At 38.5% G+C, this 16,714-nt stretch overlaps 1 protein-coding gene across 2 annotated transcripts in view; it reads right to left on the reverse strand.

The window, feature by feature from the left end:
- Positions 1 to 16,714, reverse strand: part of LOC126878350 (protein groucho-like) — a 155,389-nt gene that overhangs the window by 89,829 nt on the left and 48,846 nt on the right. For both annotated transcript variants that reach the window (XM_050641096.1, XM_050641095.1), the window contains exon 3: positions 9,041 to 9,104. In XM_050641096.1, coding sequence (XP_050497053.1) covers positions 9,041 to 9,104 — 64 coding nt within the window. The remainder of the gene's footprint in view (positions 1 to 9,040; positions 9,105 to 16,714) is intronic.

Here is a 16,714-nt window from a genome sequence, read left to right on the forward strand (position 1 = left end):
GGCGCTTTCATTCTCGAATAAACGACCGATATCGATCGCGATCGGTATCTCGCGTACCGTGACGAGATACGCAAGACTAATGGACCCTCGCTCCTCTCCGCTGTCTCGTCCCTTTCACGAGCCCTTATCCCCCTTTTTATCTTCCCTCGACAGAATGGCCCCTATGTTGTGAGCACACCCTTACATAAAGGGGCTCTACCTATCTCCCTCTTTCGTTGTTCTCGCGCACGACTTGCAAATTTTGCCCTCGATTTGCTCCCGACTAGTCTCTGTCTTTCTCTTTGATTTAATCAAGGAAAACACTCGAAACCTCGGCCGAGATGCGCACACGCGTGCATCATCGCGAATATGCCTCTTTCGAGGGACCCTCCGATTACCATCGATGATTATCGCATGACGCAGTTTGGATATTGAAAAGACGTGTCGTTTATGTTCATGTTAGGGGAAAAGTTATTCTTACGATGTGTTACTGGCCTGTCTGATGCGAGCAGCAACATTTAACGAGCGTAATAAGCGGCTTGATTTCTCAGGTTGGATGTTAGAACTTACGTAAGGAAGTAATAAATATCATGTATCTTGTAATTTCGTACCGACCGCGATAAGTCTGAGAAAACACGTGACGCAATATAGATGCATTACAACACTGAACAGATAGTAATCATTCAAGTAGCTACTAGAAAAATCACAAGACGGCAACACATCCTTTCTAAAATATGTGATAGCATACGATCTCTCTGTCTCTTGTGTCTCAAACTTGCCAACCAATCGAATTTATTATACCCTGTGTTCTTTCTCGTTCCTAATTTGCCCATCAATTACACGCGATTATATTAACGTCTCCTCCGAAGCTCATCACCTCGACAATTTTCTATCTCAGCGAGTAATCTCGACTCGAGAAAACGACGCTGGGAATCATATGGTTCGCGGATGTCCTCGTAAAGACGAAGAGGAGCAGCAGGCGCCACGACCTTGCGCACAGTTGGGCGCGTTTCATGGCCTGTCGAAAGTGTGCCATTAAATACCAACGAAGCGATTTGGACGCGTACGAGGCATCGGATATTGCCGCGGATTTCGCGGCCAGGATACGACGACCAGTTAATAGAATCGTGCCGGCGCGAACGACCACGGAGTTCGGGTCGTTAACACCGCTAACGCCGTGTCCAGCCAACTATACTGCCACGAATTTACACAATCGTTGGAAACACGCGAACGTGCACCTTCCGCACCCCAATTGGCCCGTGCTCTTCCTCGTGCACGAGTTTCGGCATCGTGCAATAACCCGCGAACGTGTCGGAGTCATTAGCGTGCACACTGGCGCTAGGAATTTCTGTAGTTCCGTTTGTTACAGCGAACGAACAAGAAAACATAGCAGCGCGAATTTAATTGTACGATCATCGTCTCTGGCTAAAGTTGTTTGCTTGGTCTAGATGGTTGCGCGGTCTCTCGAGGGTTGAGAATATTAGCGGATGCGCTCAGAGGGATTTTAAATCGTTTCTGGGTTATTGCCCCTGAGTATATGCTCGTCTAATTTTCTTGCTTTGTTTGCAAGCGTGACAGATTTCTGGGTAGAGTCGTTCTGCTTTATGAGTTTCTCGTACGAACTATTCGCAAATATTCGTGTAACTCGCATCCGGGGATATTCGATAGGAAAAGTTGCGGTTGCAGTTCGAGTTGAAACTAATTGCAACTTCGGGCAATCTGAATATTTCTTTTAGCCGTGATAGGGCAACGTATATCGTATACGTAGTGAAGAAAATAAAATGAGGAAACGGTGGTCTTTGTTCTTTTTAGAAATCAAATTTTTGGTAAAAATAAGTATACAGCATGATGAGTGTTTTAAAATAGACGAATATTGCTACTAGATTTGCATGCTTTCAAAATAATATAGAACAGAAAAATTTATAATAAAAATATACACTGTCCTCATACATTATTTATATATTGCTATATATATTCATAAAAGATAAAGAGAAAACTAATGAAACAGTCGAATTAAGAACCGAACACGATTAAAACGTACCTAATTAAAACTGTTATTTCCAAGTCCATTAAAAATAAGTCTCAATAAAAATCAATGGAATAAATCGTAATAAAAATTCGATTAAGCAAAAAAAAAAGAGCAACTCGACAATTTCTCACCAACAAATCTCTTTTCAAATATCAAACAGAGAGCCGTAAAAAACGAAAAAATTTCATTCAACCGTCGCATACGATGGAAAACAAAATCGCAACAGCGCGTAAATGCCGAAGTAAGAGGAAAGAAGGAAAGAAGTGGGAAACGTCTGAAGTTCCGGAGAAGTCAATGCACCGCGTTACTGAAACTGCGCCGGGCGATACGCTTCAAGGTGATCTCTTCCGCACGGTTCGCGCTCGTAAAAGTTCACGAGCTCGACAATTACATGAAAGAGTCGTAAAAGCGTAATGCCCCGTGGCCAGGCTGTACCGTCGTATAACGACGTCGTACGAGCATCCTCTGGCGTCCGACACCGTTACACACACGCTTCAACACTCGCGTCATATCGGAAACAAATTCACCAACAGAAATCGACACGATTTCTACACGATATCATAGAGAAGAAGAGATAAAGCGGCAAAGAATAAAAAAGAAATATGAAAAAGAAAGAGAAAGATATAGATAGCAAACACGCGAATGTTATTGAATGAATCGTAGCGGTTACAGTGGCTTTTCCGCGTGGAAAAGTCAACCGGCGCCGGAAATACGAAACCAGCCTTTATATATAGACTCCGGGAATATAAAACATCTCGACCACTTGCTCGCACTGCACCAACACCAAAGCGTTTAAACCGGCTACACCAACTGGGAAAAAAGCAGATAATTCTCGGACGAAAGGTGAACAGATCGCGAGGCAGGATATTCACCAGAGAATTAAGTTCATTGTAAACATCTCTCTCTTCTACTCGCATCCTTTTATAATGTAACGTATAGTATGAATATTATATATACATTATACATTAATATTACATATACGCCAGTGTATTGGTTCCATTCAGCAGTTAATTAAGATTACACGACAGGCGGCCACGATGTCAATTCGAGAGTGGTATATGTTGTCTGTTCTCATTAAACATCGACAAAACCAGTCCTGGACATATCATTGTCGGTTATCACATGAGAACTGTACATATACGTAGACACGTAAAAAGAAAGCGAGAGGAAGGAAGAGGAAAAAAGAGCGATGACGCGAGAACGTTAAAGTCGTCGAATAATACTTGAGAGAAAATAATCGCATCTTCGTCTCGAACAGATATATATATGTCGAGTTCTCGTTGGGATTAGGGGCGTGTAACGAATCTTCATTTGGATTAGCCATTGTTGTTATACAATATAGATGATATTTACTGGTACAAATATGATTATTACAGAATTTGATAAGTAACCGTGGCGATTAGATACTGGAGATACTAACGACAATGATCTTAGGTTCAATAACAAAACCACGGTCAACGGGATAGCAAACGCGTTTTCTTCCAAAGTCTAAGTCAAACTGAACTTACTTGTCCACAATTCAAGTGTAACTCAACTTGTGCTCTACTTGTCCACAGTACAAGTAGAACACAACTAACGCGCCTCAGTCCAAGTGGAACTCTCTGTACCCCTCGGGTCAACTATATTTTTAAGGAGAGCTATACAATTACTTCATACCTCTGTTAGATAAAAACGTTGATCCCGTGATCGTGGCTACGTTTAGCGACTAGTTGTGTTACTTCGAGCACAAGTCTACTGTCATAAATCTCGGGCAAACATAATCGGATTAATCATAAACAACTATTTGTAAGTTTTATTATATAAGTGCAGCTATAATAAAAAGTCTAGACTAAAGTATTGGGGATCTTGCCAAACATTCCAAAAGAAAGGACATCTTTCATCTCCGACATATATATATATTTACACGACATATATTGACCGATAATGAATAGGTTCCACGTTTCAGCTGAATCATTCCAATTACAGTCTGGCGTACAAACCGCCATCGATTCATTAGGAGAGAGAGAGAGAATGATGGTTCTCGGTACTCACGCGGTAGCGCGTTTACGAGTCACTCGATACGTCAGAATGGCGAACGGACGCGTATGTCCGACAAGTGTGTTGCTGTATATACCTGTTGCTACAAGCACGAGTGCGTGCCTGGTCCAAACCAATACAATAAATTCTTGTTGCGTCAATGATTAATCATGAATGACAAAACGCTGTAATATGATATCGTCCGCCACCGCTAATAATAAATGACCGCGGACGGGGAATGACTCGATCTGTGCGCCGTGTGCGTACGTTTCGCGATTCGTCGCCGACGAATCATCCGCTGACAAACGAAACAAACTCGCTGGCTGTGACTCGTTTTTAGAACGAACGACAGCGACGGGTTCATGGAAAACCGATAAGGCCGGACAGGGTAAGCTAATGTTATTTCAGTCGGAAGGATATTTGAGACAAGCCAAGTAATTCGTCCCGTGATTGGTGAAATTTGATTGTAAATAATTTTGAAGATCTACATTTACAAACGCACACAGTTCCATGACCATAAACATATTCCATGGATAATGATTATTAGCAACCAAAAAAATTCCGTTACCGATTATGGCTATCGATAATCGTAAAAAAAATTTCAACATCCATGGTGTTATCAGTAGCCAAAACAAAATTCAGCCACCGATAATGATTATCGGTAAGTATAAAAAAATGTCGGCATCCACGATGATGCTATCGACGATCAAAACAAAATTTCGGTCTCGATGACGGTTACTAACGACCAGACAATGACAATAACATAAATAATAGTAAAATGAACCTAAAAAAAAAAAGAATGTGACATTACCTTTCTGCACTTCCCGGCTTTTCTATTTTCTGTTGATCAGTGCGGTTTCTGAACGATTGAAATATCGAGGTAGCGGCGCAGCTAAGGAAGTCGTGGCGGAGATCAACAAAAAAAGAAACTGATCAACTTCAAGGAGGAAGATCGATCTTTGGATCAATCGTACGAGATGCGACATCGTTCACGCAATCATGCTCGCGTATATGTACGTTCATCGCGCGATCACGCGATTAATCTTCGTACTGCGTGAATCAGCGGAAGTGCCACGTCCACACAAGCAACCAGTGTGCATTTTATATGAAGTCATTTGCATCGAACGCGACCACGAAGTGTGGCCTATAAATTACCACGTGTCCGCGATAACCGCAACGCCGACGAAAGACAATAAACTCCAGCGACGCGAACGCTTCTGTTTGTCCTCCTTCTTTCCTTTTCTCTTCTCTTCTTTCTCTCTCTCGTCTTTTTTTCTATAACCTCGGCTACCTTTGCACAGCTCCGATCTAATTGCTACTCTCCACACGGACTCCAAGTCTGTCGCATGACTGAACGTTCGTGTGCAGGTGAATTAACACGTGACCGTCCATTGACGTTTAGTATGCCGTGTCTTTGAACGGTAATGTGTCGGGCTCTTTCGCCTGGGTTATGTAAATCGCGATGCCCGTCGTGCTATTCTCCAGACATTTGTCAATTTGCTCAATACCAGCGTTCCTTTTATTTCGTTCGTTCATTCTTCTACGTTGTAACAGTTTGCTGGAAATATGTACTTATACTGACACAGCGAATAATATAAAGTTGTAAATTTTGTTCAAATGAATTTCTTTTAACTAAACGAAGCTTGGTATTATGTATCTTTCACGATACAATATTACGTTTTGTATCTTCCCCGTAACAATGTTACGTTTATGCTCGGTTAAAGAAAATAAAATTATTTGAACCACAAGCCTGTATTTTGTGAACAATGCCAACTTCCTTTATATACCGCACAAAAACATTGTTTCTAATAAATGAATCTACTTGCCGACTAACTTCTCAACAACTTTACGAATAACAAAAGTAAACTCTCCAACTAGGTCAAACTATATATTAGATATCTGCCTGGCACCAACATACCGGAGACAAATCGCTCATAAGAGTTAAATTCAGCCAGAGGATGAAGAAACACTGTAGATCGTTGTATCAAACATGGTATCAAAACTAGAGTGAACATCGTATTAAAAGTCGCACCTAATCCACCAACAAACATCCAAGACTAAACTACTAAATCCCTTCCCATCCGCCAAAAAATTTACAACATTCGACTCACTTAACCCTAACTTAAAGGTAGCTTTATAATATTTACAAGCTTGAAGCCTCGTTCCATTCAGAATCTTCGTCTAAAAACCTGTTCAAGAGCCAATCAACCACCCACGCGAGATAAAGAAACGTGTCCAGGATCGTAAAGCTGCGTATCGTTCGATCGGAAGGACGATCGTGGGTAGACTGGCGGCGCGGCGCGTAAATTCAAAGGCGTTCCTCGGCGACCTTACGACCTTCTCAGTAGGAGTTGGTTGTGACTCGACTCCGACGCGCGTTGTATCCGCCGCTAATGAAGACGCATACACACCGGTGACGTTGCGGCGCAATAATGAAGATCTACGGGCGAAAGTAAAGCCACGGCATGGCTTGTCGACCGTATACTATACACACTTGCGCGTGTAGCCAACTGAGAAGGAGAAGGCGGGAAGCATTGCGAAGAAATACGCGGGAAGAAGCTGTTCAGCGGGTCGGCTGAATGGCCGGTGGCCAGGTAAGGTCGTAGCACAGCTGCTTTCATTAGAGTAGTCGCGTACATTCACTGGTTCTTATGCAGGTACAGCCGAGATTTATGGATTATTGGATTGTTCTTGGTAGTCGCGATTTAACCCTCTCGCTAGTAAAAGCATTGTTGTGCGCTTATTGCTGAATTGTCGTATTTGTACATGAAATGTGTTTGAATATTTATTATAGAAAACTTGGATGTTCATATTGTTGTATGTGTTGTATAAAATATATCGATACTACGGGCAGCAATCCGAAAGTGTATGTAGAAACTACGAAATGTTTGTTGGAAACTTATTGCAAAATTTAGTAAAAAATTACAGATGAATAACCATACTAAAACATGCAGTAGGTGTTTATATTTAAGAGAAATATTAAGGTTAATAAACCTTTAAAAAACCGTAAAAAAAACGCAATATTTAATAAAATATTGTGGATTTTCAGATTCGTTTCAATTTTTACCAGTGTAACTGCTATAATTACGTCTCATTATAGCGTCAAATGAGACTTCAGAAAGTTTCGTATAACACGCGTTACATATTTCATACATGTAAAATCTACAAGTGTTCGATTACTTTTGTGAGCTTGTGTGTATACAGAGAATATCACTATATTCTTTTTTGTTGAGATTCCTATCGAGGTAATAGGATACTTGATGATTTGACTCGCAATAAATATGAAACAAAAAAGAGAAGAAAAAACATAAAGTAAACACGCAGAGTCGTTAAGTCAATCGCGTGTGAACTGAACAAGCGTCGATCAGGCAAATGCGAGAAATATAAGGAGATACAAGAGCTTCAACTTGGGCTAGGACCGTGCGAAGAAATTTTTTATACAAGCACGTCGTACTTTTTGTCAAGCAAAAGAAATAAAGACTACAATCACCATGGTTACAATACACTTGTTACTTCAAATTTATTATCGTAATCTATGTAGCTAAAAAACTAACAAAAAAGACTTTTATTTTGGGAAAAGAAAAAAACGGAAAGATTTACACGTTCATAGTTTTGACATAGGGCGGAGAATGCATGAATGATAAAGTGACTGTGCTGACAAGACAGGTGAAGATTAGGGTCAAAGGAGACAAGTATGTAGTATAGCCCATGGCGCAATCAAGAAAGACCAGTTAATTAATCACCGTTGATAAATAGTTAATCATCCAAGTTAATCTTCCGCTTGAGGAGTATAGTGAGGTATAATACAGTATATGTAAGCGTGATCATTATGTCATATCATAGTTTCGTTTCATACGAGGATTTCCCACATACACGTAGAATTTATCGTAAATTTCTCCAAGTTTTCAAAAAACACACTAAAAGCATAAAAGTACACGTTATTAACGTCTTCCTGGCCAAGGGATTGCACGAGCAATTCCCAACCGGATAATATCGCAGCCAGAAGGTTAAATATTCTGGAGATTGGTGTGATTAACTTGGTAGAAAAGAGCGCGGCGCTACCGGATTTAAAAGAAGCGGTTATTTATGAAACCCTCTTGTGTAATTTTCAAGAAAACGAGGGGAATTAAGTGGCTAAGTCGCTCGTTAAATTCAGATGGAGGAGGTGTGTTATTGCTACGGACATTAGCAAATGGCACCGTAAAACCATATCCTCCGACGATACGCAAGAATCACAGACGATTTTTAAGATTAGTCGATTAAGACCTACCAATTAAAAGATTTAACGTCATATTTTACAGAAAAAATGATATTGCAATATCTATCGCACCTGTCGTATTAATCCCAATCTCAAAAATAATGTTAACAAGCTCTCAGCGAATTAATATTCGGCAATGAAAATAATAAATGAATCAATGAAATTCTTTTAAATCTTCATTGCGAACAACGTTTTAGAATTGGTTCGTTCGTATGACAATTCTTAACAGATTACACGTACTGCCGTTTATGATAGTTTCATGACTTGATGTTGCTAACACATTAAAACGGAGTTTCACGAAACATATTCCAGCGGTTACCAACGTCATCCGAAGCATGAATGCTGCGATTTTAATGTCAACTCGCAGCACAAATTCAAATAGGGGCATTATCTAACGACTTAATAGCGGTTTAAACTGAAATTCGCAGACATGTTAAAGTGATCGGTATTGGAAATAAAGCTGCGCGCTTTCGTCGATTGTCTCGCGATACGGCAAAAATAAAAACCACTAGGCAAAGTGCATGTAACATTGAACGTTTCAAAAACTTACGCGAATTCCGTATATTGAATTTAATGTGTTTCTAAAATACGATTTATCGTTGTTTGACATTTTCTCATATTCGATATTAATATCGATATTAACGTCAAATAATATGAAATTAAAGAAAAAGGAAAAATTCCAATATACCGTAGAAAAGAAATTACAAAACATAAAGAGGAGATAGAAATTTCGTTCGATAGAAATTTTCTCGACTCACCATAACGTAGTGGCGCTGCATCTCGGTCTTCTCCTGGGCGAGTTTCTCCAGCTCCAATTTAATACTGGACAGAACAAGCAGGAAAACGCACATGTAAGCAAAACATTAGTAAATGCAGGGCTACATACGAAAGCTTCAGGGCAGGTTTTAAAGTAGTAAAGGTATCGATATTTATAGAAACAATTATTTCAATCGTAACGATAAAATAATTCATCCGTGAACGATAAATAATAAGAGTCGAGAAAACATTGTCAAATAGGTTTACACGTATTTAATAAAATCATCGATGCGAATCGATGATCGTCGATTGTCAAGCTCCGTAACAGGTAAAAACATGATCGGTATGAGAAACAGGTTCATAACATCGTTAACGCGAGATATATGTATCAACGTTCAACTTTTTCACGCCTGTATAAATTATCTTTATTTTTTCCTTATTTTCTAGATGTTCTTCCCTTCTTCACATCTGAGAGATCGATTTTCCGCTTCAGTCACGTTTCTCGAGCGAGAATATTGCAGAAGGTTCGCACAGAGCCAAGCTATTAAAAACACACAATTAGTAGAGCCGCAACAAACAACGATAATAGTCGTTACACGATGGCCAATTGTATACGGCAGAATGTATGTAACATATATAGTAGACGTATCAGTTTTTCTTGTCGCTATGTGAAACGATCGAGAGTATGGCGATACGCCTCTTTTAAACCGCATAGGAAAACTAGCGTATCGGAAGCAATGCAATTGCGTGAATATTTCATGGAATCGAGGAGAAGGAATTTATTTTGCTCGCGTAAATCGGATTCACGGGAAATCGATGCACTGGCGATATCTATTTGCTGGGATTTACACGGAGTATTAATTTCCTCTGTTAGTATCACTTGGTCGTAGGTTTTGGGATAGACGTTTCCGTTAAATTATTTAATTGTAGAATACCTTATTTTAATTTATACTGTTTTTTTTGTGTTTATGACAAAACCAGTCAGTAACAATAAAATGTTCCAAAAAGTCTGATATTAAAACAAATGTAGTCTAAAATTTAATTCAATTAAATGATAGTAAATAATTGAAATGAAATGCAAAGTGTATACTATGAGCACCTAGTACGAGTTGAAAATTAAAAAAAAAAAAGAAAGAAACGCATTTGTTCTTTCTGGCATCATATAGTACTCGTTAAATCGGATAAAAGATGCTTAATAAGCGAACTTTTCCTGGAATAATACAAATTACTCGTGAATATATGTACGTACATGTATAATTACGTTTATGGTCGGACTATGACTAACAAACTTATGACTAATCAAAGATGTAGTTTAACAAATTCAACATGATCAGTTTCTTACTCGAATGATGAAATAATATACACGGATTTCACAGTATTGAATCCTTGGCAACGTCACTCACGTGACTCACAAGTAACGTGATTTATCGTTGTACTGTTGTATCTAATTACCATATCATTGCACCTTTAGTTTTTAGATCGAAGCAAGAAATTAAACGATCGTTTATAATATTCACACTGAGAAGCGGAGAAAATTTCAATTATACAAGATTGAAAGGACAATTAATCCTATTCATCGAATAGACTAATTAAACTACTACGAAACAAACTGATTAACCCTATTTCTATTAAACAGACTAATTAAACCACTCAAAGAATGATACTTAACACTTTGTGTGCCACGTTGGTCATTTGTGACCGGAGCGTTTGAACTTCTTACAATTTAAAAATTGAATGAAAATTGACAGTTGGGGCATTTTGGATATAACCGATAAATAGAAGCTACTTTGAAACAAAAAGTGCCCCATTGAACAATTAAACATTTTTATTAGAACATCGATAAAAAAAAAATGAACAAATCTTGCATCTAACGCTGCACTGCGTTTGCATCCATATCTTCGAGGGGTAATCTACGAATATTATGCTATTTTATAATCATATAATTGAAGTTAGAAGTGTGCACATACTTTACTTTATATATAGAATGAGCAAATACTGTTTACTAATATCTTCTACACGTTTCAATAATATATTCAGCGCGTTTTGCTTACGACGAAATAACGAATGCGAATGGTTTGTTGAAATAAACGAAACCTTGTTATAATATGTCGGTATCAATTGTTAACAAAGGAGCCACGGTGGTCACCCGTGACCATCAATAAGATAAACGGTACATTGGGGAAGAATCTTGTCTTACATTATCGATTTATTACTATTTTGTCATTATATGCTTTGAATAATAAAAATACTCCCGTGGCGACCCGAGAGAAACATGTGATTTCGGCGTGGCATTCAAAATGTAAATCCAAAATTTAAATTTCAAAAAAAATCGTATCTGCGATACAATAATTTTTCTAATTTACTGTCATGCTTTTTTCCTCCGTTCATCGACTACTGTACATACTTCGAAACGCATAGCCCTTTCTTTAGCACCGATTGCAATTAAAATTAGGAAAAAGAGCGCGATACGAACGATGAAACATTGAATTGTCCGATCAAAAACAAGCCGGAGCCTATAAGCGTGATCGGACAGGGCTTGGGAACGTTGATTTTTCATTGGGGCTAAAATCGATCTTTATCGACACGCAGCGGGTCGTTATTGCGCCCGGCCAAAATAATAGGGCGTTAAATGGAAAATTAATTTCCACTGATCCCGTCGGCGTAACAATACGTCGCGAAACGACGCGACCAACCGCATATAAGGTCCCTTTTATAACGGAAGTAATTTTTTAACGACAATAGAACCGCGTCATATTTTTGTTTACCAGCCTGACAGCGAAATAGACCCCCTGGTCCGGGCGTGCTCGCGTTCCTGTAAAATTGCATCCCTTCCCGCCGTTCCGTATAATAAATATGTGCTCGTAATAGTTGAGTGCACTACGTAACACCGTATGCAGAAACCTTCCAGTGAATGTATTGGTGTCTGCAACAATGTTCACGTGTATACAGGGTGTTTCGCGCAATTGGACCACTATATATCTTTGGAATGATAGGGGACATAAACAAAAGTTTCATGAGGAAAAATTACATGGTTTCGAACGATGTACAATTTGATTAATGTGTTGTGCAAGTGGCGGCGTTTTGAACATTTTTAAGCCGTTTCCATCTTTTTAAGCGAGACTATACCATTCGTTTATATATCAATCGAGGTATCATTTTTATTCTCTGTAAAGCAGCGTTAACGTAATATAACTGACGCAGAAGCTATCTGCATTTCATTATATTTATTATAAAACGATGCATCGTGTGACGTGTACAGAAATTTGTAGGTCCTGCTTTCGGAAAATGCATGTATACACGTGCTTACGCTGTGTGATACACCACTCGAAACAATTTAAATTCGTCTAACGAGTAAAGGCACGTACGTATTGCGGATATTTCTGCAAACTTATATCTCTGTGAATACGGATAGAAGATGTAACCTAAACAAAGATTTGTTTTATCGCTAAATACAATAACGAGTACTATTATACTTTGGATATTTCTTATATTTTTCCATATTGCGTGCATTATATTTTACATCTTCAAATTTCCCATAAATACACGTACGTATGCATAAACAGCGGTCTACTAATAAACCTTTTGTCCGTCTTCTACCGTTTTAAAGTTATGGCCCATTCGACGAGAAACACCTTGTATACGGAGCATATACCAGCACGTTTATATTGTACGCGTTTCCACCCGTGTTCCTAGCATTTTACGAACGGCCAGCAACAGCTCGGACATCGAGATAATTCTTCCCGGTTTTCCCCGCGTTATAACGCCAATTACGCAAGAATTATGTTTTACGATATTTTTCTTCGCTGGCCGAGTACGTTGTAGGCTGTGTTCGGGCCCGTGTACCGTACTACGAGCGACACGGTTCGCTGTTGTCGCGAATGGAAAGTGGCGTATTATCATTTAACGAGCCGCGTTACGGCGTATTAAAAAAGGGGAAAACCGGTGATTGGCCTGAAACCGAAACACCAGTGTGCCATTTCTGTAAATGGTAAGAATTGAAATAACCGGACCTGAATGAATCAAACGTGTGAAATTAAGTGGAAGTTACGTACACAGTAGCTTACGAATGTATTTGTACAATTACAGAAACTTTTTATGGAAATACAATGTGTATCATAAGAAACATTTTGAAATTTCGTTAGCATCGTAATAAGATCCGACTGTCGTAATTGTATTGGTAAAATTCGAAACGAATCTGAAAATGTATTACGATGTAACATAATGCATTATATTAATAAGCCTTTATTTAAAGATAACATTATCTTTGTGTTATAATGTTATTTATAATTAATCCTAAAGATAATATTTGTTTCTAACACTAATTACGTATGTGTTTAACATTAGAACTACCGATAGTTAACACGAAGCTATTTCTACCAAAACCAGCTAAAATGACTGGTCTTTTAAAAAAAAATACGCAATAATAGAATATTTGTATATTTATTGATTTATTACTTTCTTACAGAAGGAACTCCATGTTATGTAGTAGATTTTTGGTGTTATTAATCCATCTGGGGTCCCTGAATGAGGGTTGACACATTTATAAAATTGTAAAACCAGTCATTTTGACTGGTATTGGTATAAGTAGCGTTGATATAAAATTATTTTCAGTTTGAATACATAAAAAAACAAAATAAAATTCATTATATTATTTTTTTAGTTATCGTTGCGAAAGTCATTACATCATTGCGGAAAAAAGATATAACATGAAGTAGGAATTTTAAAATAAAATTCTAAAATCAGTCAATTTCACTGGTATGGTAGTTCTAGTGTTAAGATATCACGTATACTAATCTTTTTTAATAAACACACCTATATTTGCGGTAAATGTGTCGTAACATTTACGCATGTTTCTAGATTGATTTCAAATTTTACCAATGTAATCGTGACAGTCGTGTCCCATTACAGTGTTAATGAAATTGCAAAATGTTTGGTATCGATCAACTCTATAAAATGAAAAGCAGAAAGAAGCGATGATGTTACAAACACTCTTCCTGAATGTAGTAAGTCGAATTAAAGTAATTGGAGTAACGAGATTAAAAAAATAATCAATTTCTTAAAATCCTGAAAAACTCATAATAATTGTTATAAGGATATTATAAATATACTAAATAAATCACAGTATACAAAATGGATATTTGTAAACGAAATTTATACCTCGATTGGTTTTCACGCTTTTGGTATATTTGATGACGAAGTTGTATATTGCGATATGGAAGTCGTTGAACGAATGTGGCTCGAGTAAAGGCAGAAAAAAACTACCAACATGGGTTCCGTAATCTGAGGACAACGAGTGAATAGTATACTGTGTGTAAACATATCCTTTCTTTCTTTTCATTTGTTTTTTTTTTTTTTTTCAGTTTCTTCTGTTTCGCTCTTTTCCCTCTTGGCTTGTCATCGTGTAATGCCTGTGTGTTTCTATTTTTTCACTGGCCAGTTTCTCGCATTCCAATTTAAGGCTGTATAAAGGGAACAAGAACACAGCATTAATATCCAGCAGCCCTTGTGAACGCGCACAGCCTTTGTTTCTTCGTTCGTTCGTTCGTTCCTTGTGTCGTTTGCCTTCATCGCAGCCGTCGTCATAGTCGCAGCATTAAATTAAAACGCGCGCACGTTCGCGTTTCGCGTTGACAATGAAACTAACGAGAAAAATTGTTACGTACGAAGGGGAAAACAAAGAGCTTGGTAAAAGAATGGGAAAAGAGAAACGAGAGAAGAAAAAGGAATCGGGTTGGCTAATTCGTGACAACGAACGGAGTAAGAGCAGCGGCCTCCTGCAAACAGCTTCGAACGCAGAGTAATAACCCAATGAACATCCTCATAAAACTCACTCTGTGGCAAAACGACTTCCCCTTTCCTCAACTGCCATACCACGATGCATATACACGATGTTTCGTGATACAATCAGCAAGTGGATGATTCTATATGAAAAGGTAAATCGAAAATATACGATAACATTTCTTTTATTCCATGCGATGCTTCGTTTTCGATAGAATTCAATCTTTTCGATATATTTTCTATACACCTGAAGCTGGTTAATTAGCGACTGGTTACGATTACGCAATCAGCAGGAGTATGTTCTACAGGTGGAAATACGTGAAAAATGTAGAGACAAAATTTTTACGTTTAAGGTTTCATTCGAAAAAAAAAAAAAAATGGAGTTTGAACATGTCTAATTAAAAATTGCCCTGCTACGCGAGTAGGTACTTGATAAATATTGAAGTTTCATTTTCTCCGAAATTCTGTGAACAAATTTTCCCTACATTTCCAATTTATTTTCCCTGATTATTCAATCCTATACAATCCGCAGTTAGTCAAGTTAAAAAATACACGATAAATTTCCACAAACTCGATTTACTCGAAAACGAAGAGCGTCGTACGAACAGATTCTGTTCCACATTTTTCGCTTAACTTTCCACGTAAAATCGCTGTCTCGTTGATCGTACTACGATTACTGCTACACCCTGTAGATACATGCTGCAAGACATACTTCACACAGCCACTTTCCGTACGTAATGTATCGTATCTCCGATATCTATCGTGTTGGCAACTAAGCGATTGCGGATTTTGTCAATAGCATCTAATGACAAAATCCGCTATCACTTAGTTGCCAATCCAATAATTATCAGTCGTGGAAACGTTCGATAAAAACAAACAATCCGGCAACTGATAGTTAGTTGCGAATAGTTAGTAACGAATGATAGTTATTCGTTAAAGCATAATTGGATGAGACGGGTCTACCGGAAGGAAAAAACAGCCAAGGCGATTAACTAATCTCGCAGCCGCGTCGGTTAGCAGAGAAATTGTAGGATTCGCGTGAGTCGATGGCGGAAGGCATTGCGACGCAACGAGAGGCACCCATCGATGGGAATTGATAGGCAATTATTGTTCTCCGTTGGATCCTCGAATCGCGGAAGCGAATGTCCATCGAATGCCCGGCGTGCTTCGACCTTTTGCTGTTCCAGCCGCGAAACTATAGTGGCGCGACACGACCCGTGTGATCGACAGACAATGTTATATCGCGCGTGTACAGGACAGTCGTCGTGGCTGCGTAAAATAGCCCTTCCGGTTGCTGGTCGATGGCGATCTATATGCTCGATACTCGTAACGAGGCTCACGAACGTTTTTACGAACGTGGACGAACGTTTGCTTCAAAAGGGTCGGTTGAATTATTCAGCAGAGGGCGTTGTTCGATTTAGCGCGCTGCAAATTACATGTTCTTTTAATAAACTTTAATAAACTTAGAAGGACTATTTCACTGTGATCGTGTTTTTCTCAGAATGTTATTTTCCAACCTTGTAGAATGGATAAGAGAGATATTAAATCGATTCATATCGAATCCTTCTTGTGTTTATGCGTAGGCCTTTTCTGTGATATAAACCGAACTCGTGTTTTTGCGTTTGGTATCTTTCCACGGTTACAAAAATAGCAAAAGTGTTTGAACGGTTTGCAGAACTTTTTTCCAACACGAATTTTTTCAATAACGAAGATCGAAGAATTTTTCAAAATATAAACCATGACACGCTCAAAGACGAAGAAAGTTACCGTAAAATATGCCGTGTCACAGTAGTTTGGAAAAGACGTAATCCTCATTGAATTTCAATATCTGTATAAGGGGCAATTGAAAGGGAAAAATAAATGACACCATCCGTTCGACTACATCACGATAAATTAAT

Source organism: Bombus huntii, chromosome 2, assembly GCF_024542735.1.
Source record: "Bombus huntii isolate Logan2020A chromosome 2, iyBomHunt1.1, whole genome shotgun sequence".
Classification (NCBI taxonomy): domain Eukaryota; kingdom Metazoa; phylum Arthropoda; class Insecta; order Hymenoptera; family Apidae; genus Bombus; species Bombus huntii.